The sequence below is a fragment of the Cyanistes caeruleus genome, chromosome 8, assembly GCF_971803275.1.
Source record: "Cyanistes caeruleus chromosome 8, bCyaCae1.hap1.1, whole genome shotgun sequence".
NCBI lineage: Eukaryota > Metazoa > Chordata > Aves > Passeriformes > Paridae > Cyanistes > Cyanistes caeruleus.
In genome coordinates, this window is record NC_141708.1 from 4,995,743 (window position 1) to 5,018,619 (window position 22,877).

General features: G+C 36.7%; 1 protein-coding gene across 10 annotated transcripts in view; it reads right to left on the minus strand.

The window, feature by feature from the left end:
- The window catches only part of WDR11 (WD repeat domain 11), a 34,770-nt gene that overhangs the window by 11,100 nt on the left and 793 nt on the right, over window positions 1-22,877 (minus strand). For 3 of the 10 annotated variants that reach the window (XM_086901214.1, XM_086901211.1, XM_086901208.1), the window contains exons 2-18: window positions 22,329-22,440; window positions 18,839-18,992; window positions 17,810-17,983; window positions 16,544-16,730; window positions 15,903-16,068; window positions 15,535-15,649; window positions 14,416-14,611; window positions 13,281-13,384; window positions 12,632-12,808; window positions 11,226-11,310; window positions 6,407-6,513; window positions 4,219-4,294; window positions 2,666-2,774; window positions 2,236-2,360; window positions 1,674-1,821; window positions 1,239-1,345; window positions 661-775 (exon numbers count right to left, since the gene is read on the minus strand). In XM_086901214.1, coding sequence (XP_086757340.1) covers window positions 661-775; window positions 1,239-1,345; window positions 1,674-1,821; window positions 2,236-2,360; window positions 2,666-2,774; window positions 4,219-4,294; window positions 6,407-6,513; window positions 11,226-11,310; window positions 12,632-12,808; window positions 13,281-13,384; window positions 14,416-14,611; window positions 15,535-15,649; window positions 15,903-16,068; window positions 16,544-16,730; window positions 17,810-17,983; window positions 18,839-18,992; window positions 22,329-22,440 — 2,257 coding nt within the window. The remainder of the gene's footprint in view (window positions 1-660; window positions 776-1,238; window positions 1,346-1,673; window positions 1,822-2,235; window positions 2,361-2,665; window positions 2,775-4,218; window positions 4,295-6,406; window positions 6,514-11,225; window positions 11,311-12,631; window positions 12,809-13,280; window positions 13,385-14,415; window positions 14,612-15,534; window positions 15,650-15,902; window positions 16,069-16,543; window positions 16,731-17,809; window positions 17,984-18,838; window positions 18,993-22,328; window positions 22,441-22,877) is intronic. The other 7 variants (XM_086901205.1, XM_086901209.1, XM_086901212.1 and 4 more) reach the window with 3 other exon arrangements.

The window sequence follows — 22,877 nt, forward strand, 5'->3', positions numbered from 1 at the left end:
AATTCACAGTAGTTGTTCCTATCTGCTGCCCATTCTTATCATCAGTGGAGTTTCATATTGCACTAATTAAGTGTCTGAATTTGGAACTGGTGCTCTTTACAAAGTGAACAGGAAAAAAATTAAAATTCCCATTTCATACCCTGATACCCTGAACTTATTCCAGCAGTTAAAACAGTACAATTATATTTCCTTCCCCATGGTACTATAATCCCCTGAAAGACCTACAAAGCAAAACCCAAAAGGTTTGTGAACATAACTACAGAGTTTCTGAGTAAGAAGAGAAGCTAGACCATGTTAATGAACAACATTTTCTGGTTTATTTAATTAAATCTACTGACCATACACAAAGAAACCTGCAGTGAAAGCAATCTCTTGCCCACGGATTAAAGTCTCAGGTTGGGGAATCCCCTTTAGATTTTCAAGGTCTGCCTCAAAACCATTACAAAGAGGATCTCAGATATTGTCAGCTTTAACAGTGGAAGATACTTGTCATTGATGGCAGCTCAAAAATGCTTTATAGGGAATAAAAGTCTTCTGAGAAAAGCCATATGACTTTATCATACAGCTGCCAGCAAGAAATCCTGACTCAGTAAAACTTAATCCCTGACTCATCCTGATTTTCAGAGGTGAGGTGTGGGCTTTAAACTCACAGCCCCTTACCTCTTTTGAATCCCAGATTTCTGCCCCATCGTTGTACATTGCAAGAAGTTTCTGATTTCCTTTCCCTGGGGCAAACCGTATTTTTTTCACCCAGCTCCGGTGTGTAGGAATCCCCCTAAGAAAAGACAAGATTAGGATCCATCATTCTATACCCAATATTCCAGGAAATTGAATCCTTTCCAGGAACTTTGCAGATCCTGGTACTGCACAGACTGAGGAGAACAATCTCTCTATATGCACATATAAATGGCTGTCCAGATGGTCAATTTATTAAACTAAAATTATTACATGCTTGAAATAAATACTACAATATTTAATGTTTTACCAGAGCCCATTGCAGATTTAATGTGAGAAAATGATATCTAGCTGGTTTTAAAACTGTGATTAAATGTTAATTCTTCTGAAAACACAAGAGATTAAATGTAGGGAACTGTGACACAGTAGACATTTTCTAATTTTTTATTCCAAAAAACTTGTATCTTTCCCTACAGTGAAGAATAAAAATGAGGAAGGATGAAAACATTCCACATTCTAATACTCATCATCTCATGTTTGACAGAGTTAATTTGCATTCATACCTGGATACTCTAGCTTTCAAATCCCAGAAGTTTAAGTTTCCATCAACATCTCCAAGAACCAGGATATCCCCTTTCCAGGCAATACAAGTAATGCTACCCATACTTCCCTGAAAGTATTTAAGAAGCAGAAAAGTACCTTGGGATTAATAGACTCAAACATATGAATAAATATTTCAACATTGATATTCATTTAAAAAAAAATATTATACAACTTGATAGACCAACAAATTCTACTCAGTTAAAACAGGAGAAGTTACATATAAGACTGTGAAAACAGAATTGCTCTCAGATTTTAAGTTGGAATTCAGATTTCAGATTTCAAAGTACTACATTACTGACATTTGCTGCTACAAAGCTTATCCCCAATTTTCTTCTGGCAATCAAAGCTGAGCAAAAACAATAAAGCATCAATGATAAAGAAAAATTGGAACTCACATCTGGAGGAATTCTTGCACTGTCTTTTACTGAGTTTCCCTCTACTGTGAGATGATAAACCTGCCCATCAGCACCTGTAAATACAAAGTGCTCTCTGGCAGAGATGTTCTGGCTCAGCTCTGATTTACTTTCAGCTTCCTGCAACAAGCTTGAAAAAGAACATAATGAGACACAATTATTTGTTTCTTGAAATCAGAATTGCAAGACAAATTCTACCTAGTAATGCACAGAAACAGAAAAAAAAAAGCAAAAAAGCATATATCCTTCTAACCATTTTATTGAACAGTTAATTATTTATTACTTCTACTCTCCTGGAAATGTCCAAGGACAAATAACAGTTTCACTAAAAGAACCAGGTAACCAATGGACTGCCACAGACATCCCTGAGAGAAATAGATGTATCAAAGTCCCACATATAAAAACTAAAGGGAGGCCCATAAAGTTCTTTTCCTTGCTATGTGCTCAAGAATCTGTTCTAAAATATTATTCTCATCAGAAAAATGGCACATGGTAGAAAAACAACACTTGCTGTAGCACAGGATTCCATCAGGAGCAGGGATACCTGATCACAGAGGATTCCACGCTGCTGACTTCAGTGTCTGATGCCACTGTCTGCCGGGCCATGGCCTCCCTGGCTGCCAACTGCTTCTTCCTCAGGCTTTTTAAGTTATGGGAAGGTGACCACTCCTGTGGAAAATGGCCCAGGAAAAATGGAAAAGACAAAGGTTTATTCCCTGAATTTACTGGGGCTTTATAATGATTCCCAAGGAGATTGCTTTCTATAGTACCTCCCTCCATCACCCAAGGCACAGAGCAGATTTCTGCATCATAACCTCCTTTTTTCCTGCCTCCATTTGGTGACAGATGAAATGTTAAAGCACTTACCTGTATATGCTAACAGCTACAGTAACACCTGCTGCAAAATTGCTCAGAGATTTTATACTATTTCAATGTATTACATTTATTAAAAGGTAACAGAATTTGCTCCTTACCAAAGCAGTGGCTGTAGGGAAGTTTTTAGACATTTCCCTGAGCAGAGTGCAAGTTCTGACATCCCAGATCTCCAGTGGTTTATCTTTAAATACCACAGCTAGATACTGCCTGAAACAAACGAGAATTTACTTCAGCAAGAGTCCTTTGAGCATTTTACTTCACACATGTTGTTCACACCAGCACTCTGGAGGCCCTCAAGAGTTAGCAGAGCAAATTAAATCCCCTCTGAAGCTCGTGATTCCCTTGAGTTACTGAGGAGCAAAAGAATGTCTGAAAAGGAGTTCTTTTCAAAGCTAACAGAATGAGAAATTTCTGACAGGTGGTTCTGCACAATTACTGTGGAGGAGACAAGGGCAATAATTCAGAGAGAGAAGCAGCAACTCTGATCTCACCATGTTCAGCCTGAGTTGATGGCACAAAATACCAGAAAAACACACAAGACTGCAGGCTGGACAGAGTTTTTTCCCTCCTGCAGATGCATGCCACTTCCTAACCCAGGGATAAATGAGCATAAAATCATCTCACACTAAACCACTTGTCATTCATGTCTTCAGATGGCTCATCTGTGGAGCTGGGTGAGTGTAAACACCTTTAATCTTCCGCTTTTCACATTTAACTTGGAAATAGAGAGGCCGTGCAGCAGTTTGTCCTTTAAAGCACTGCATTCATCTCTCTGCAAGTGAGCCTCCTTTCCTGTCTCACTCAACACTCTCCAGCCTCTTCAGCTAAGCCCATGGCTCTTCTTAATTTTTAATGCATTATTAAGAACATTATATGGCTGAACTCTTCCAAATTCTCTGGAACTCCTAAGCAAAAATATTCCTGTGCAAGCTAGAGGACATTAATTTTTTCCTCCACTGTAAAGAAGAAGCTTTGAAGATTTAGAGAAAATACCCAATCAAATTCAACACTACTTTAATTTCATTTGTAAAAGAAAGTAGTTTCCCAGAGTACTACAATTATTTTTGATACAATGAAGATCAGGGCCTCCTGTCACAGGCTTCAGCTCAAAAGAATGAGAACTGGAAAGGAAACAACTTGGTCATTTATCAGCTGATCTTTCAAACAACTGTATCTCACATCTGGTTTTCCAGCAGACAATTATTATAAAGGTGTGAAATACTTACAGAAGCTAAATAAATATGAATAATCATCCAATCTGTAATGCCAAACTTCCTAGTTTTAAGTAAGGCCTAAGTTATGGAAAAGAGAATTAACGCATAACAGAATCAAAGTTGAAAAAAAAGTCCAGCAATTTTTTTCTCCTTAATATTATCAAAAAGTCTGTTTAGTAAAAACAACTCCTGACAGAAATAAAATATTAATTATTGATTTTGGATTGTGATTGGATCCTGAAGTGACAAAGTCAACCAGAGAAACATTCACAGCTTTCGCACTTGGAATTAATATTTGGAAGCATTTTCCTCTTGATGCTGCTGAATATTTTTCTATATACTCTGAAGTGCTTTTTTTCTTGGAATGTCTATGATGTTATGAGGATTTTCATGCAGTACAGTGAAATTTATAAACTTCCCAAGGCTGATGCACTTACTTCAAATGAGACACCTTTATCATTTCGATGGCTGGCTCATCATTGCCTCGCTCCCCACGGAATGCAATGCTCCTGCCTGGAGCACAAAACAGGGGGAGAACAGAAACAGTCAATAAACTAAAGAGAAATAGAGAAATAGCTTATAAACTGAACCAGTTTACAAACCAAACCAGCACATCTCCAAATCACCAGTCATCTCTAATGTTACTCTTGTCATTGTCAAAGTTTTACTGCATTTCATTTTACTGCATTTCAGAGTTTATCATTATAATTTCCATGTTTACATTAAATATATTGTAAACTCTACTGTCAAATCTAACTCCTGACTCACTTCCAGAGCACAACTCAAATGGATGCATCAGGATTACATAAATATAGAGAGAGAGCTCCAAGTGTTATTATTTTCCACTCAAAAATAATGAGAGATTCTCTCCATTCCCCAAAGAGGAAATTTATTAATAGATTTCAAGTTTGATAAGAGAAATTAACTCTGCCATGAACTAAGTGTGATAGTATTTCATGGTGTAATTCCACATTTATCAGAACCATTCTCTCTTCCTTACCAGCTAAAATAGTAAATCTTAAGAATTTATAATCTCATTCCCAACAAAATTTTCATCCAGCTGTAGGAAGTGTTGCAGAATTACAGGTGTTAGAGCTACCACTAAAATAAATAATGACCTACAAACAGCATCTTCTATGCAAGTTTCATTCTCCTTAGCTTTCAAGGAAAATTCAAGCTATAAACTTTAGCTCCTCTTGTAGCTCACTGCTAAATTACTTAAGCCAGCTACATGAATAAACCTAGTTATCAAGAATATGAGTTAGAATTCCAGCAGCCTCTGACAGGAGAGCTCTTTCTCCTCTATTTACAACATCTTAGCAAATTTCTTTCATATTTTTGTTCAGAAACATACATTTGAATTTTGTCAAAGTAAATGTGAATCAGCAGAGTTTGCCTATGCCTAAAATAGAAAGCTGGGCTCCAAACTTCCCTCCAAAGAGGGAAGAAGCAAAAATCAAACAGTTAAATTGCTACAGCTTTCTTGAAAGCTTTCAAAGAGGAAATGTACCATTTTTAAGCAAACAAAATGCTAAGGTCTCAGGTATTGATATTTACTCGAAACTTGGTTGCCTGCAGAAATTCTGAATCTTTTATGACTTCTGTCTATAAATGTTCTACACTGATTCAAAAGCTGAGTGAAAAGCCAGATTCCCATTTTACATGAGATTAATTTCTCAATCTTTTCTGTTTTGGTTTTAAACAGATGAACAAAAAACATTATATGAAAAAACTTTACAATAATATTATGCTACAAGAATAGCTTCTCTGTGCAGCACCTTGGAAATACAACAACTGAGATTTTTCCACAAGCTTAAAAAAACTGGGAAAAAAAATCACTTTATATAAAGCAATTCAGAACTAGCCATGTGCTGCAAGATTTAGGCTCTTCAATTAGAACTTAAGTGGCTCCAGCTTCTCATATTTAAAAATAATTTAAAATTATTGAAGTGCTTCCTGATCTGTGCTCTCTAATCTCCCCATTTATACCTCCTTATATTGTGCAAATATTGAGTTCATTACAAATATATTTATAAACCATTATGAGGCCAAAATAGTTGAATAAAACACATGTAACCTGTTAACTTTGCTATCAGTAGTATCTTTTAACAGTTATTTACTTTTTAACCTTTCCAATTCTTTATAAAGGTATCAGATTTTATTGTTTAAAATCCCTTTTGCACTCATTCACACTCAAATCCTGACCATGTGCCTGACCTGTTGCTGAAACAAGCCACAACAAATGGTTCAACACCATTTCAGGGGCACACGAAACAGTGGGTGCAGACTATGACAAAACACATTTGGAAATCTGGAAGTATGTGCAGTTTGTGAACAAAATCCACCACTAATACCCTGTGTGGCTACTTCCAAACCCTCTGCTATATTTATTATTCTTTTAATAAGGCCAAGATGTTTTTGCAAAGGTTGGTTCAAGTGTGTCTGCGGAGCACCAGACAAAACACATCTTTGTGGCTTCACAAAGGAAGAGCAGAAACAGTTAAAGCTCTTCTATTATTTTATTTTGTCATGACAACAGAAGGAATAAAAAGAAAATAAATCAGAACTTGTCACTCCCCAGCAAATCTGTCAGCTCCTGGAGCAGACTTCTCAGGAAACACAAACCTGTTGGAAGGTCCACCAGCTGCAGCTCATTCCTGACCAGCCCCAGATTGTTGGGTGTTGATGTGGCAAAGGAAATGAACCCACTCAAGCTTATCCACTCAATTCCCCTGTGATCAGAAGGAAATACATGGAACATATCAGCCAAAATACTTGAATTGCTAGAAGTTTGGAGTATTTTTTTTAATGTATATTCTTAAAAAACCCAGCACAGATGTAACTTTCTGCACTTTATGAGAACATAATATTTAAGCATAACAAGAAGCTACACATTAACAACTACGGTGTGAATATAAAGTTACCAAATTAAATTTAAGAGCAGCTTTCTTTTCAGACTGCATTAGCTCTACTTTGGTTAAAATAAAAAATTCAGGTAGAAACACTGCTAACTTTTGCAGAAAAACCTCACAGATACTCAGCACTAGCATGAACTAAAAGCCCTGCTCTGATCAAATCAGTGGTTACTATCAAACAACTCCAATTTCCCAGCACACAGGAAATACTCATGTGGGAGGCAGACTGGGTAGACTTAATTCTTTCAGTCCAGAGAGAGGAGAAATAAAGATGATATAAAAAGAGAGGCCCTGAAGAGATTTCACAAAAGAACCAAAAACCTGGTCTTTTTTTTGTTTGTTTTTGATCTTTCAGATCACACCAAAGCTGCTCCCAAGCAAATCACGTTGCAGTGCTGCAAGGATGTAAAGTTCCAGTGCTCAGAACATATTGGCAGCACAGATGGATTCTCAGCCAATTCCTGAAATACACCACAGGGCAAAAGGGACACAAAGTGGCACTGGGTGGGCCTGATCCTAAACAAGACCCTTCTCCAGCCCCATTTCCCACACAGTCTTGGTGCCTGCAAAAATTGCTTTATCTGCAAAAATCAAGGAGCTCTTCTAATAAAAACTGAGCTCTAATACACACGTGCTCAACTTCATTTTAACACAGATAAAAGGATTTAAGGTTTCTTCAAAGCCTTCAAACACAGATTACTTAAGAACTGTTCCCAGGACAAGTATTCTATTACATCAACTATGTGCTCTGCAAGAATATATGTGCAGTATGAGAAAGATAAATAACAGCATTTATGATTTACTGTCAGTAAATCCAACTCACACTGCATTAAGTAGAAGTTTCCTAAATACAATGTACATGGGTGAAACCAAAAAGCACTCCCATAATATTTTGCATGTACAATTTACAGCTATATTTATATTATTTTAGTTCAAGCTTTAAAAACATGGGAAGCTTTATTCCTAAGTCCACAAAAAATTTAAAAATTTATGGTCCAGTCTTTTTCCCAGCAGGACTTATGGAAGTTCAACCATTAATTTCAATCAAAATGAGAACTATTCAATTATTAATTGAAACATTTCAGGCATGATTGAGTAGAAATCTAAAACTGCAGTAATGGGTGACATTGCAAGTCTCCAAAGGGTCATAAACCCAGGGAGCTTTCTGAAATGGAAGAAATATGAATTCTGACACCTTTCCATTTCTGTTACTCAGCTATGGTTTTTGGAAAATGTCCACTCCTACTGCATTGTTATTGCTGGTAGTTATTCACCATTCTCCTGTAAAGACCTGAAGCATTTTCCACATTTCTACACTTCCTTCATCAGCTCAGATTTACCAGGGCACTTCTCTGCTGCTGCCTGGCCATTTGTCAATACCAATAAAAATCTACAGAAACCCAAGACACTCAAAATCAAAAGGAAACCTTAGCTCAGCTGACTGTTTGCACCTGAAACAACATCATTTTTGTCACTGTCATACACAGAAACTGAGAATTTGAAGACAGTGGTTCAAACTCCCTAATTCAAGTTCCCTACTGAAATAGCAAAAATTTCCTTATAAAAATCATCTTTGCCTACCAGAATTAAGAGTTACATTCAGCTGCCAACCACTTCTCAGACTGAATCCACTCTTTTAAAATGTAACATTTAGAGATTCTATACATTCAACTTGTCTCAGGTACTTCAGGAGTGACACTCAGTTGTTTTGATTAATGTTTCCAATGCAAACAAATCACGAAGTGCACTGAAGTGGATAAAAACACAAATTACATTTCTGCTTGAGAATAGATTGTTGTGACTTTATGACATGGCAGCTGCTACTTAAATTTAAGGATTGTAAAAAAAAGAGAAAGGCAAAATGGGAAATTAAACCATATGTGCTCCCAAAGTGGTGGTAGACATTTTTCACTCTAATTTCTCTATTCAAGGAAAGTTTTTTTAAAGAGGTGATGAATGTTTGCAAGGCAGTTTCCCAAAGAGCAGTCAGCTGAAATTCAAATGCTAAAACAGCTTCAATTCAACTGCTAAAATTTGGATGTAATGTAGTAATTTTCAAGTCGTGCCTGCAGGCCATAGACATTCTTGTTACAGTCAGTGAGATTTTAATTTTCAAAATAAAAGCTGTTGCAGCCTTGAACTTGCTGAGCTTCAGTGAAAAAGAATGAGCAGCACTGCTCCAGTCACAGCTATTTCCCTACCAGAATAAGCAAAAGCTGCACTGAGAACTGCAAATGTGTCTCTGAACTGAAAGCTGCACTGCAGGCATTTTATTCGCACGTATCAAAAATATTTTTCTCTGCACTGAAGATGTTTTGTTATCTCCTGTACTGCCTACTGTCCACAGCTATCAGACTTGGTTATTTCATGGTTCTTCCAGTTTCTGTTAGTAATAAGAACGATTTGTAGTTCTCTCTGTCCTGAAGGAATCCTGACCTCCTGCTCCCAGTTTCTACCAAGCCAAAATCCCAAAATTCTTGATTTTTCCCCTCCCTTGCACTCCTGGCTGTGGCCTGACTTTCCCTCTTTGTGTGCTTTAAGCATTGCTGCTGCTTCTTGCCTCAATCTCCTTATGAAAATGAAATTAAACTCAACAGCAAAGCATTTACTTCCATAATTCTAAACAAATAGTGAAAGCTAAATAATACTCATAAATAAAATGAACATTCAATGTTACCCACAAGTACGGATTATTTTAAAAGGAAGGACAGAGAAGCAATTCTTCCTCCTTCTAGTCCCAATGGAAATTCAAAGTTTAAATAAAAAACTAACCAAACAAAAAAATCAGCACATGACTACATATGTAGAACACTTTGATTTAAAAAAAAACAAAAATCATAATTGCTAACACCCAAACAACTCAGTGCCCATTAATTTAGAACATTTAATTTGTAAAGGAAAACTGCCTTATTTTTATTACATTCTCTTCCTAAATACAGAGCACTGAGAACTCTACTGGCCTTGAGTTACAATTTCAGGGTACCCTCAATTACTATTAAAATAATGATGGTCCCTGAAGGTGCTCTTCAAGATAAAATGGAAACAGAGGCATTATTCAATCTGTCCAGTATTTTAGAGGTAAAAAAAATTCCCAGTGGAAGAAAAACTTTTGCACTCCACAAAAATCAATTAAAAAAGAAAAGAATCTCCATGAATTAATCTAAATTGCTTGAAGCATTCCCTTGAACTTGTAAAAACTATGTAGAAAGTCACTCAGACAACTGAGGAAACTATAACAAATATTTAAAAGACTTACCCTGATAACAGCTTATGGCTTAATAGAATTCACAAACATTTTATATGAATTCTAAAAAGACTTGTTGAGGGCATTTGCTAAACAGGCAACATATTCTTAAAGTTTCTCAAAACCTGCAAACCCTTTACAAAATTGAAAAACCCAAACTAACAATAATTCTAGTAATGCACAAAGCTTTTTTTTCAAAACTGTGTTTATTTCTTCCTCCCTCTCCATCTTAGTTTTTTTTTTTTTTTTGACATGTGAAATGCGAATAGGGGTTTGCATTTTGAGTTCTGTAATTGCTGTAATAAAAAAAGAATCTCCTCTTGTGCTGCATAAGGGAAAGTCAAATGAAAATAATTTCATGTGCAGTCAATGGTATGAAATCAAAAGATTTAAATGGTTTAGAAGAGAAAGGGGAATTCTACTCTTACAGTGCCAATTAATCACACCACAAACTTAAAGAAAGTTATTTCATTTTGTTGGTAGATTCCAAGCAGGTTTCTATGATGAACTCTAAGAGCTGCCTATTCTCAATAACCTGTACACAATTTTTTGCAGAATGCACAGTAAAATGTAGATCTTAACCAGATGAAGGCTTTATGACACAATTCTGATGCAAATATTTACTAATATTAGTACTAGAAATAAGTATTTTATTTTCATGCTTAAATCTGCCTGGCAATATGTAACCAGCAAGCACCACCTTGAATATCTGTTCCATCAGTTATTCAGAAAGTTCTGCCATTGTGTACACACAAACACACATCACAAAACCTTTAAAACTTACTCTGCTCCTTCTTAGGATGGATAAATACCTATTCCTATATTCAGTCTTTAAAAAATTATCTTTACTTCTCTTAGAACTAGAACTCTCAACAGCAATTTCAGCCCCAAGGGGATAAAGTAAATAAACCCTGACATACCAACCAGCACTATTTCAAAGGACTCAATCCCAATAGATATAAAATAAATAAAGTTCCTTGTCCTAAAAAGACTTCTTTGTCCTGCAGTGCCCTGAAGAGACTGGAAGCAGTTGATATGCATCCCAGATCAGCAGGCACAGATGCAATTCCAGTATTTCCTTCAATGTAATTTTCATTACAGTTTTGTCAGGGTGTTACAGCTCTTACACAGCAAAGGCAGTGTCAAGGTAAAGCACTCAACAGGCAATTTTCCTGATTTCATTAACAGCAAGGCAAGACACCCACACTGCTGGGTAACACAGCTCAGGTGTCTCAGCATTTGTTTCCTAGAAGGATTATAGCAGGAATTTAAATGAAAATCTTACTTGACTTCACAGGAATGGATGCTTAACTCTTTGTGGAGGAGTCCACTTGTAAGGTGAAACACCAGGACAGAGCCATTGCTTGTACCTATAAAAAATGATTGAAAAAATATAAGCACATATTTTTGTTCTCCCATGCTTTAGTGAAAATGCAGGATTTACAGGTATTTCTCTCTCTCTCATTTTTAGATACCTGTAACTATTATATTTTACAATTTTACAAAAACTATGTTAATTTCTAGAACTTAAATCCCAAATATTAAACCCTCTGCAGCCACTGATATCCACTTGGATCAAGACATCTTCCCAAACCTTTTTGAAGAGGCTGTAGAAAATCTGATTATTCTTCTTACATTTCCACAACACACCCACCCAGCTGAAGAAGAAAAGAATGTTTCTTTTTGCTTTGATTACTGGAGATGAGTAAATGCCTCAAGGAAATATTTTAACTGTTATCCCAAATAATGCCAGGGGAGAATCTTGGGTACGTTTTATGGAATCATTAAAGCAATTCTGCTTTCTCATCCTGAAATAATGAGTTCTTTCAAATTAGAACTTAGAAGCTTTGAGCTTCAATTACATCAAAAACCTTCTGAAACACTGAAACTTACAATTTTCCATTAGACACTTCTTTATATTCATATCAAGCCTATGAAATACAACAGGGGATATCTAAAGAGCCATTCAGGTATGTTAAATTTAAAAAGATCTTGCTGTAAATGCACTTTACATTTATTTATTTTCTAATCTTAATATTTCACCTTTCTTAACAGTTGCAGTTCATGGAAAACCACAAGTTACATTTTAGCAGCACCACATCATGTTGTGATGGACTGCCTGTGGTTTAGAGAACAACTGTAAAAGAGGATGCCAGAAAAATCAGCTTTAAATAGGTAAAATTCCAAGTTAATACATCAGGTGCTGGCAACTATTCTAATAGCTAGATGAGTTTAACTACATTTGTGGTAAGACAAAATAGATTCATCCAGAAAAAGTAACGTGCTGCAAGTGTAATTTTAGGAATTCATGTCAGAGCAAAAATGAAGTCTCTGTAAGTCAATTTACTTATTCTAGGAATGCAGGGCTGCAGAAGTCTCTATTTCCCAGAATTCAGAATTAAGTGAGAGCAACATGTAAAATGCTGAATGTATCAGCAGACCAATATCACAGAAAATAACAGGATAAATAAAAACTTGCTATGAAATTGCATTTTTCAGGCAGCATTGCTTAAACCCAAGGCAGGCAAAAAGAACCCAAAGACTCACAGAACCAAACCAATACAAGGGTCACTATAAATTACACTGGCTCAACTGACAGATTTATTTTTTCTCTGTACTATTAACTATATTTGTATTTAATACAGGAGCTGTTTTTTCCAGAGCAATGAATAAGCTGCTCAAGGCACTCACCAACAGCAAGGATGGGCTCATACTGTTTGATGTTTTTGGTTGTGAGGGGCGGGCACATGCGGATGGCAAACGGGGGCAGAGGCAGCCCTGACAGAAGTCCTGTCAGCAGGAATTTGAGGTGCACTTCCTGCAGAAATGAATTCCTTAACTCTTCTCCAGAGCTTGCACCTTGCCCTGCTTAAAAATTAAAGTTCTTGTTAGTATGAAACTTTAATAGGAGATGTTATAGAAGGTTTTCAGACAGAAATTTCTATAATGAAGAATTACAAACAATGCATAAAACACATTTCTTCCTCTTGAGCTTTGCATGATTAAACTTTCCTGAAGACTGGTTGCTGGTTTCACCAAGAGAAATGTGAAATTATGTATCAGATAAATTGGCTTCTAAGATTAGTAACAAAAAATCAGATTCCACTTTAAAATACTTCTTTTCCTCAAATAAAATGAATTTGGAACATTGGTGGTCAAGATAAAATCCTCAAGAGGATTAATTTGATAATTTCTTTAGCAAACAGGAAATCTTCTATTTCAGAGTTACTATTAGAAATAATTCTAACAAATATTTTAAGTTCTCAAGTCAGGTAATATGTACAATGATTCAAAGCCACAAGAAATTAATAGCTGTGGTATCAATGAAAGAAATTCTTACCAATCATGTTGTCTAATGAGAGGTCTGGAAGTTTATTTTGGAATGTTCCTACAGGGATTCCACAGAAGGAGACTGGGGAATACAGAGGTGATGCACTGGAGCTGCTGCAGAAGAAAGGAAAACAAGTTCCCCATGCAGGGACAATCTCCACCCCCAAGGGACTCAAACTGCCCCTGCAGTCGTGTCCTGCTGGGCTGGGGCAGCTCTGTGTCACCAGCAAAGAGCACAGACCTACCTGGCTCTTATAATACTACATTTTTCCTGACAAAGATCAGTGCTTCAGAAGTAATTTTTAAGAACAGAAGAAGGAAAAGACAAGAACATTTGGATTCTAAACAGCTTTCCTGGATATGCAGCACAAGGAATCCATCTAGCACTCTAAGAATAAAACCACTAAATTTCTGACGAGCAACAAGAGGATCTATGCTGAAAATCTGGTACTACTGACATGTGAAAGAATTCTATTTCTTTTATGGCAGTAAGTTATTTATTTTATTCCATAGTGCTTTAAAGGGTTGCAGCAGAACAGCCTTTGTACATTGACTGTTCAAAGCACTGTATCACTTCACACAGTATTTGGAGAGACTGCTCCAAATCTAAAATTCTAAAAGCTGTGTGTATAAAAACATTGTTTATACCACCGTATTCCAGTCACCTGCTGTGCAGCTGGAATAGTGCCAAAGTCACACAAATCCAGAAGAAAGCCATTCCCCTACTAAAAGTGTAGTTCTTTACAGACTCATTTTGGCCCTTACACCAAAAGGCTGTGACTGTAATTGAGGGATGCATTCCTAAGGAAAATGAGATGACCTGAAGAAAGCCAAAGAGAGGAAAACACTCCCCCAGAATAAAGAGAATAGTCCTTCTAACTTTTGTTTTCTTAGTCAAGACAGTCAGGATGGAACTGCCTTTAAAAAAAAAAAAGAGTAAATACAGTTCCTGCATTTCCCCAAAGAAAGGGAACTGATCTATCTGGATGGCACAGTTTGTTCCTCCTCCTTCACTCACACACATGCACAGCAAATGAAACACTTCCAGGCACAGAAGGATCACTGCTGCCTTTAAAATACAATGAAATACTGAATACCACTTGGAAAAAAAAAGAAACTTTGGTAAGAGAAGTAAATCCCATTACCTGTTCCGCACATTTCTGCCTGAAATGCTGGATTTTAATTCCCAGATCATCACCCTGCCATCACTGACTATGAGAGCTGCAGCGTTCTCATTCACTGGGCAGCACACCATGCTGAAGGGTCGAACTGTTTTGGTCACCCTGATGGCATCACACTGACTTCTTAAATCATAAACCAGCTCCTGAACTGGCTCTGGATCTGTACAGAGAACAAACAGAGTGAAACCCATGGGATGTGAGCAACAGAGGGAAATGTGAAGTATGACTGAGCACTTTGATTGAAATCCTTGTGCTTCCTGTGCAACAATTAGGAAAAGCAATCAAAAACAACACTTTCTTGATCTTGCTGTACACAACAAAGATCTGGAAAGTTCTCCAAAAATGTAACTTTGTCTTTGTAATATATTATTCCATATGAATCTTGCAAAACCTAAAACAGTAACTGTTTCATAGCTGGGCAGAACCTGCATCTGCTCTCCACAATCCAAAATTCCAGGTTTATTGGTAAACTTGGAAGCCAGTTTAGCCAATTTTTAGCCAACTGCCCAAACCAAAATGAACAAACAAAACTAACTGTCCCTTTTTTCCAGTCTCCACCATTAGATTTAAAAGACCATTCTTAACAATATTTCAAGAGAAAAAAGTTTAATAATTTGGATTTGAAACTAAATTTAAGGCCATATCTTAGGTCTAAAATAAATTTTTCCAATTGACCAAGTTACTTCCAAAATCTTGTGTTTGCCTAAAAAAATGTGTTTTTTCTTAAAGATAAAAAGAACACACTAATATTTTATTTAAAACATTATTGTATATGTGACTTTTAAGCCACTTACTAATTTAAGTATTATTTAGCAATAAAAGGATATTCAGGGTATTAATATAACCTATTTCACACTTACTATTAGGTAATTCGAAAACTTTTCAGTTTTGAATTTGTTTTGGGAATTTGTTTTGGGAAAACACAGCATAAATTTAAATTTAAATTCAACATATAAGGGACAAAACACTAGAAGGGCACTAGATTCACCATCTCTTATGAGGCATGATGGTCATTACTGGTGTTTAACTATTAATTAAAATGCATCAAAGTTAATTTCTGGACATTTCTGATGTAAAACTCACCTGGCTCCTCATTTGGAGTTGCAGTGATGCTGCAGTTGGATCTGCGAACCCTTAACGTGATACAACCATTTTCGTGTAGGCAAAATAACCCATCCCTCTGAAAACAAGGGATTACCTGGGCAAAGAGATGCCTGTTAGATTGCACATTCAAAATCTTACCCTTTGAAAAGGACACTTGCAATGGAGCCTACAATCCCTGATGTTTAAGCAAATCATTAAAAATGTTACCATTAAGGCAACACTTCCATGGATTTCTTCAGCTACAAGATTTGTGACCAAGGAAGTCAATTAACTGGAAAAAATAATTGAAAGGTTTTGATTGAATTGTTTGCTGTTACAGCGATCAAACACAATCAAATCTTCCTCACCTGTATGAAAGGCACTCCTGTCCTTTCAATGGCAATCACACCCACTGTCTGATTCACTTCCAAGTCAAGAATCAGAATTTCCCTGGGATACAGTAAGAGCATGTAGTTTCTTTTGGAAGGCAAATATGACAACTGAAGACAGTCGTTGAGTGTTACAGATTCAGCACTGTAAAATCAGACATGAACTTTTATCAGGTTGTGTCAATGAAGAGATCAAGTTCAAAATAAAATTAACAGTTTCATTTTTCCTGCAACTGCATTTTTTCAAGTAACCTCTATTTTGATCACAAGGCAACTGCAGATTTCCATTTACCTGTCAGAGCAGTGCAAAGCATCACTGACTTCCAAAAACACATTCTGTTGACTTTTGTCTAAATAAGATTATAGAGCAATTTTAAAAATTGTACTTCATTCAAATGGAACAAGTGTAACTCTTGCACATCTCAAATCCAAAGCAATTCACTTAGGAACAGCGCTGACTGCCCTGACATTTACTGGCATTCATGGGAAATTACCCTCAGACACACTGCTTACTTCAGTTCTTATACTACTGTGTGTATTACCTTACAGGCTTTAACTTAAGTACATTGATGGAATCGGGTATAAAAAGCATTATCTGAGAAGAAATATTTGTAACTTACCTTGGTTTTTCATTACTGATTAGGATTTTTACTTTATCAAGGGCCTTTTTGGCCCCTGTAGCAGCAGCCAGTTTGTTGTGAGAAGGACTGGAATGGGGACTGGAGATGTAAACTTTCTTCCCTGAGCTGGCAGGAGCTTTGGAAGGGGAGAAGTCAGAGATGAACACTATTCCTTCACTGGTGAGCACTGGACCAAGAAAGAAAAATAGCACAGTTCAGTCTGCAATTTGATTGTGGCATTCCATTTTAATGACATTTTGGTGAGGAGAAATGCTAATAACTTTGGTAATACTGTATCAGATAGAAAACTCAAAATTCTAGACTGCCAGCACTTTCTAACTGAAAGAGCAGCAGATGGTCCATTAAAATCAATTAATATCCAAAAAACTCAACTTTTCAAAATTAAGTTTATATTAAAAGCTACTGTATTACAGGCAGAAGCTGAGTTATTCTCTCTCACCAACTGTTTTTCTTTAAGATTCACAATGCAAATTGAAGACAGAATACACACTGACTGTATCACCATTTTTTGTTCTCATGCAGAGCATTGCCCAAATAATCATTAATTCACATTATTTATGTTGCAGCAAAAAGCTCAGCTGTACAGCTGCAGTGTTTATAGAAGGTTGAATGATATGGCAGATAAAAAAAATGCCCCAACTACAAAGACTGGCAACTGTACTTTCTCATTACAGAGCAGGAGTGATGAAGCTAAATTCAAGATTAAAATGGTGACTCTCCTATTTCTCTCAGTTTCTTTCTGCTAAAATTAATAAATCTGCACTACATCCCCCTTGACATCTGAATCACTTCTGGTACTGATCTCACACTGTGTCCTCTGAAATCTTTTCTATTGAAAATAACTTTTATTCTTGGTCTACTTATCTCAATGGCTTCTCCCTCAGCACTCATCTCTTTATAACCTTTTATATTTCACAGGGCTCTCTATCCTTGGCTTTCTCCAGCTCCCTCTACACACTTCACAGTTCCTCTTGTAAAGTCTCAGGTATTTCTTTTCAGATTTTTAAATCTCTAACTTCTCCACTCATACCTGCTTTCCCCTCCCCACACAACAGCAACTTGTGAAACAAGATTCCACACTGACCAAAGGCTCCCTGTCTTTGCTTCCTGACTTCTTATTGGCATTTCTGACATTATTCTCTCCAATCCTTTACTTTCAATTTCAACATTTATATTCCAGTTTAACAATTTTCCTGGTCACACATATCCAGGCCCCTCTGGATTTTAGCTTACATATAAACTTACAAGCTAGATGTGAGGGATCAAAGGGGTCAAATGAAAAAGACAGGATATTTTCAGCATAACTTTTCTTCCAAAGTTTGGTGCCTGTGTCTGCATTCCACAGTACAATGTAATTTGGTGGGTGAACTGCAAGCAGTAAATCTCTGGAAGCATCTTGATTCCACAGCCACTGCATGTCTGTCAAAAGAAATAGGGAACAAAATTAATATTGGGATGGTATCAGTTTGGGCCTGGACACAAATGTCTTCTCCACTCTAATCTTCACTCTTCTCCACTAAATCTTTTCATCAGTTTCAAGCTCAAGGGTAAAATGAGACTGAGTATAATAATCAGCCCTTTCAGAGCTGGTAAGAGCTTTTCCTGGTTTCACAGAAAATAAAAGATCTTCAAATGGCATGGTAAGGACCTCTTTAAACCTTCAGTGAATTGGTGTCAGGAGTAAATAAAACCCAATTTATAATGCACACACAAACAAAAAGTAGTAAAACTAAAACCAACTGTAGTCAATTAACAAATTTTCAGTGGCCCAGTATCATTTAAAATGTTGCATTTTCTTTAATGGGATTTATAAAACAGAGTAATAACAAAAACAAAACAACCTAATTTCATAAGAGGACTTTTATATAATAGATTTTAAAAGCCCACCAGGTATAACATAAGCATCATCACAAGTTTTTCAAATCACTGAAATGCCCCAAAAAAACCCAACTCCAGCTGAGGAGCAGGAAGATGTTCTTGACATAGTAAACGTTATGATGTCAATCAATAACATTCATAAAAATAGATTCTACCTTCCTGTCACAAGATCTTGGAAAACATCACCATAATGAATTAAATCTCACAGCATTCCTCTGGGGGACAGTAAATCTTACATTTACTCATAAAACAAACAAGCAAACATACAGAGGGCTGGTAATCCCAGCAGGAAAATTCCCTGTCAGAACTGAGCACAGTTTATAAAAGGCAGGTGATGGATTTGTACACAATGCTCCATAAAATAACTCCCATATAAACACCAGGCACTGTCATTACCTTGGATGGGCTTTGAATGCTCCTGTATTTCACAGCGAGCTGTTCCCGTTGCCACATCCCACACAATGATTTTCCCTGTGGCATCAGCAGAGGCCAAACGTAAGGAATATGGAGAGCCAATATTGTGGTGGTAATTTTCCTTAGCCCATTTAACCTGAAAATACACGTGGGAATCAGTTAAAGAAGATAAATATATGGCACAGACACCATAGCTCATATTTTCAGATAATGAGCTCAGTAAAAAAGCATGGTCATAGTTAATGCCAAGAGCACCTGTAACATACCTTTAAGCCAGCATCACTTGTGTAAATTTAAGGTAGGTCAGCACTGTGCTGCATGACTGCATGGCTGATATTCTCAAATTACATAAATCAACCACCCTTGCTCCTGAAGGTAACTACAACAATATACATTGTGTATATAGAGAATTTACTCAAATATTTAGAGGAAACCAAATGGCAATGTTTAAGGTTCTGTGGGCACCCACAAACCTAAACTTACTGACTTCAAATCAAATGAAAGCTGAATTATCGTTCCATTTTTATACATATCCTAAAACATGTAATTTTCCTAATCTGACAAATATATTGTGGTATAGGTGAGGAAGTAAAATTAGTCTGTAATTTATGTGTTGTCTCATAACAAAACAGAAACAAGTTACTGTTGACATTTGCTACCTTTTTGGTCATTTTCAGCACATTACCACCTCTGATTTCCAGGTACCACTTGCAGTTTGGGATTTCAAACTGCACAGGCTTGTAAATTGGCAATACTTATGAGAAATCTGTGTCTTGAGATCTGAAAACACTCTGTCTACAACTCCTCCCAGATTACAAGGGGATGGATAACACTGACTTCTTCCTTATCTATCCCACATGGAGCTGTTTTTTGCTATCTGCTTTTAAGGTGAACTTCTGCCCCAGGAGAGACTGCAGACACTGGCAGAATGAAGAAACATTATTGCTAAGATAATGGGAAGTCACCTGCTACAAAAATTCCATCCTGTGTGCTGTCACTGACTGTCAAAGAAAGGGTGAGGCAAACACAGGACTTTCTGCAGGTACAGAAAATGTGACATTTGAAAACTGAGACAGGACTATCATTAGTCACCACTTTCTTTTCACCATGATCCAGATTTACTGCAGCGTTCAGAGCCCTGCTGGCACCTCTGTGCTGCCCCTCTCAGAGGCGTGAGCAGGATGTGCTTCACAAACCAGCTGAATAAATTAAACAAATGTGACACAGGCACAGCACAATCTCTAGCTCTAGCTATAAACTCAAAGCATGTTTCTATCAGAATCACAAAGAATTCTTGAGAGACTCTCCTCTACCTAAAATTTCATTTTTGCAATTCCTGCTTCCCTGCTGTTCAAGAAAGAACTGCCCCTGAGGATATCTGCAGGTCGCTGTGTAACTGTAACTGCAAAAACCTACAAAGCTATTTATTTCTCAGTTAAATGTTTAATACCCCAAAGCAAATTCCAAGTCTGGAAAACATCCTTTCTCAAGGGAGGAGTTGTCACCAAGTTCAAAACAACAAAAAAGGATATCTTTACATGATCAGCCCTACCCAGAGCCCATGTGGTGCTCCCACACCATGAGCCTCTTTCCTCTCTGCAGTCACACTGATCCAACAAGTCCCCACACAGGACCTGACCTTCTGCTAAGAGAAATTATTTTCTAGCAGTATTACTCACTGTCTACTTGACTTCAAAATACAGCAGCATCAGTCAGAAACAGGAACCAGAGGTGACTTTTTTAATTTTCACAATCCATACCACCTCATTTATAAAGCCTCATTTTCACTGTTTATTAATGCATCAAAAAGAATACAAATGTCATGTCAATCCTCTCATTCTTGTGACGGATCAAAAAGCTTCTCTTGTAATTAGATTTTCTTCTGAAAAAGCACGATTTCAATAATCTTTGTACAGGTAAAATCAGATATAATGCACAAAGTCATCAGTCCCCCACAAAGACCTTCTGGACAGATGGACAACTAACATGGATCCATTTTCAGGGAAGCTTTTACCTATTCCAGACACAGCTACAACTCCAGCCAAAGGAGAGGATGTTTTAAAAGCAAAATAGCAAAATGGACTGTAAAAAGATTATGAAACAATTGCTTTCTTCTTTGTTTTCTTCATAACAGATGTGGTGTGTTTTGGAATTTTTCTGAACTGAAGCACATTTTTTGGGGAGATCCCCAGTGGACTGAGTTTGCTGGTGTGAGCCTCTACTCCAAGGAGTTTAAGTCAGACTTACACAGCCACTCCAGCTTATTTATGCTCTTAGCATTTACAAACTGTTTAAAAAAACTGATCTAGGAATTGAAGAAAATTTCTTAGAGATGTAAAGGTATCTGCAATGACCATGGCCTTAGAATAATTTCTCATATAATGCCTATTTCTTAATGTACAAGGGATTTTTTTTTTTTATTCTTCCACCTCATAAATTAGCCATTTTCTTCCAGTCTGCTTTTGTGCACAAAGCTTCAGGTAGCGGCTTCGAAAAAATTACCTTATAAATTATTGGACTTTAGCACTTGGTTTCCTGTTGAAATTATGTAACTTCTCAAAGCTAGTGAATGTATCCAAAACACATTAAAATGCTATCACTGCATGGATCAAAATGGCTACAATTTTTACCTAAGCTAAGTAAAAATGTTAACGCAGAAGGCACATTGAACCTTCTTCTTCTACTACAAAACACCAAAACCTTACTACCTAAGACCCTATTATTCTTCATAAATTATTGATTGTCTTCTACTACATACAGCACTTGTGCCAAGGGCCATGAAACACATCTGCCAGCCAAACAATCCTCTGAACCCTAAGTGAATCTGTCACTGCCCACAATCAAAGAAATGATAAATCAAAGAAATACATCCTGTTCTACCATCTACCCAAAGCCAAACTCTGCAATTTCAAATCAAGGACTTCCAAAGAAAGTACAGGTACCCTACACTTAAACTAAAATTTTAGCCATAAATGCTCCATTTTGTCTGTCTGCAATTGTTCCTTTTCTAAGTAAGAAAAGAAGAAAAAGGTTAAAAGTAACTTTCTAGACAAATGGTGCACTTCCACAACAGGGAGATCAGAAAATGCAGCAGCAAAGAGATCCATCTGGTATTATGTAATGTCCATTTGAAATCATCTTCTGTTAATAGCCTTCCTAGAAACATATCTATGTTCTGTAACGCTAACAAATGTTTCCAGATATTTTTTTATATTCTATATTTTTTAGCAAGATACACCATCAACCCTAACACAAACTTCAGCATGCATGATGTGACTTAACTGCAAAAGATCACATAAAACACATGTATTTTACATCAGATTTCATGTGAAAATCATATGATACATCACACCAAGCTGTTTACAGTGATTTAGATGATATTTCAGATATCATGTCAGATATTTACAGTGATTTAGAAGGATAATATAAACCCCAGAACCAAGTAATATACAATAAACCAGGTACATCTCACCTTGACAACACTGGCTTTGTGTCTTTCCAAAACCTGCAAGGTCTGAGCAGAGTTGGCATCCACTACAAGCACGAGGGAATGGCATCCATAGGCAATCAAACCTTGCCAGCCCCTGGAAGAGCACAGAGCATCATCAAGAAGTACATCAGAACAAAAGCCCTTCACATCAGGAATGATGGGGGTTTTGGTAAGTTGAATGCATGCTACTAGACACCGTATTTGATGTTTATCAGATGGTAAATACTATTTAATAACTTAAAACCATTATAAAATAATATTGCACTGTCTGCTGGAACCCTAAGCCACCACAAAGCATCTCTTTGTGTCCCTCTCAGAATCTTCTTCTGTAAGTTTAAAACATCAGACAGGAATTCATTAAGAGTGTTCCCAAATTTTAGATGTAAGAACACAGGTAAGAAATATACTTGCAATGATACAATTAATTGCTTATCTTTTTGTTTATTTATTTACTTATTTATAGACAAAAAAGGAGAATGTAAACAATTATTACAGTGACAGTGAAGATCTGCTGAGGACTGTCTGACTTCA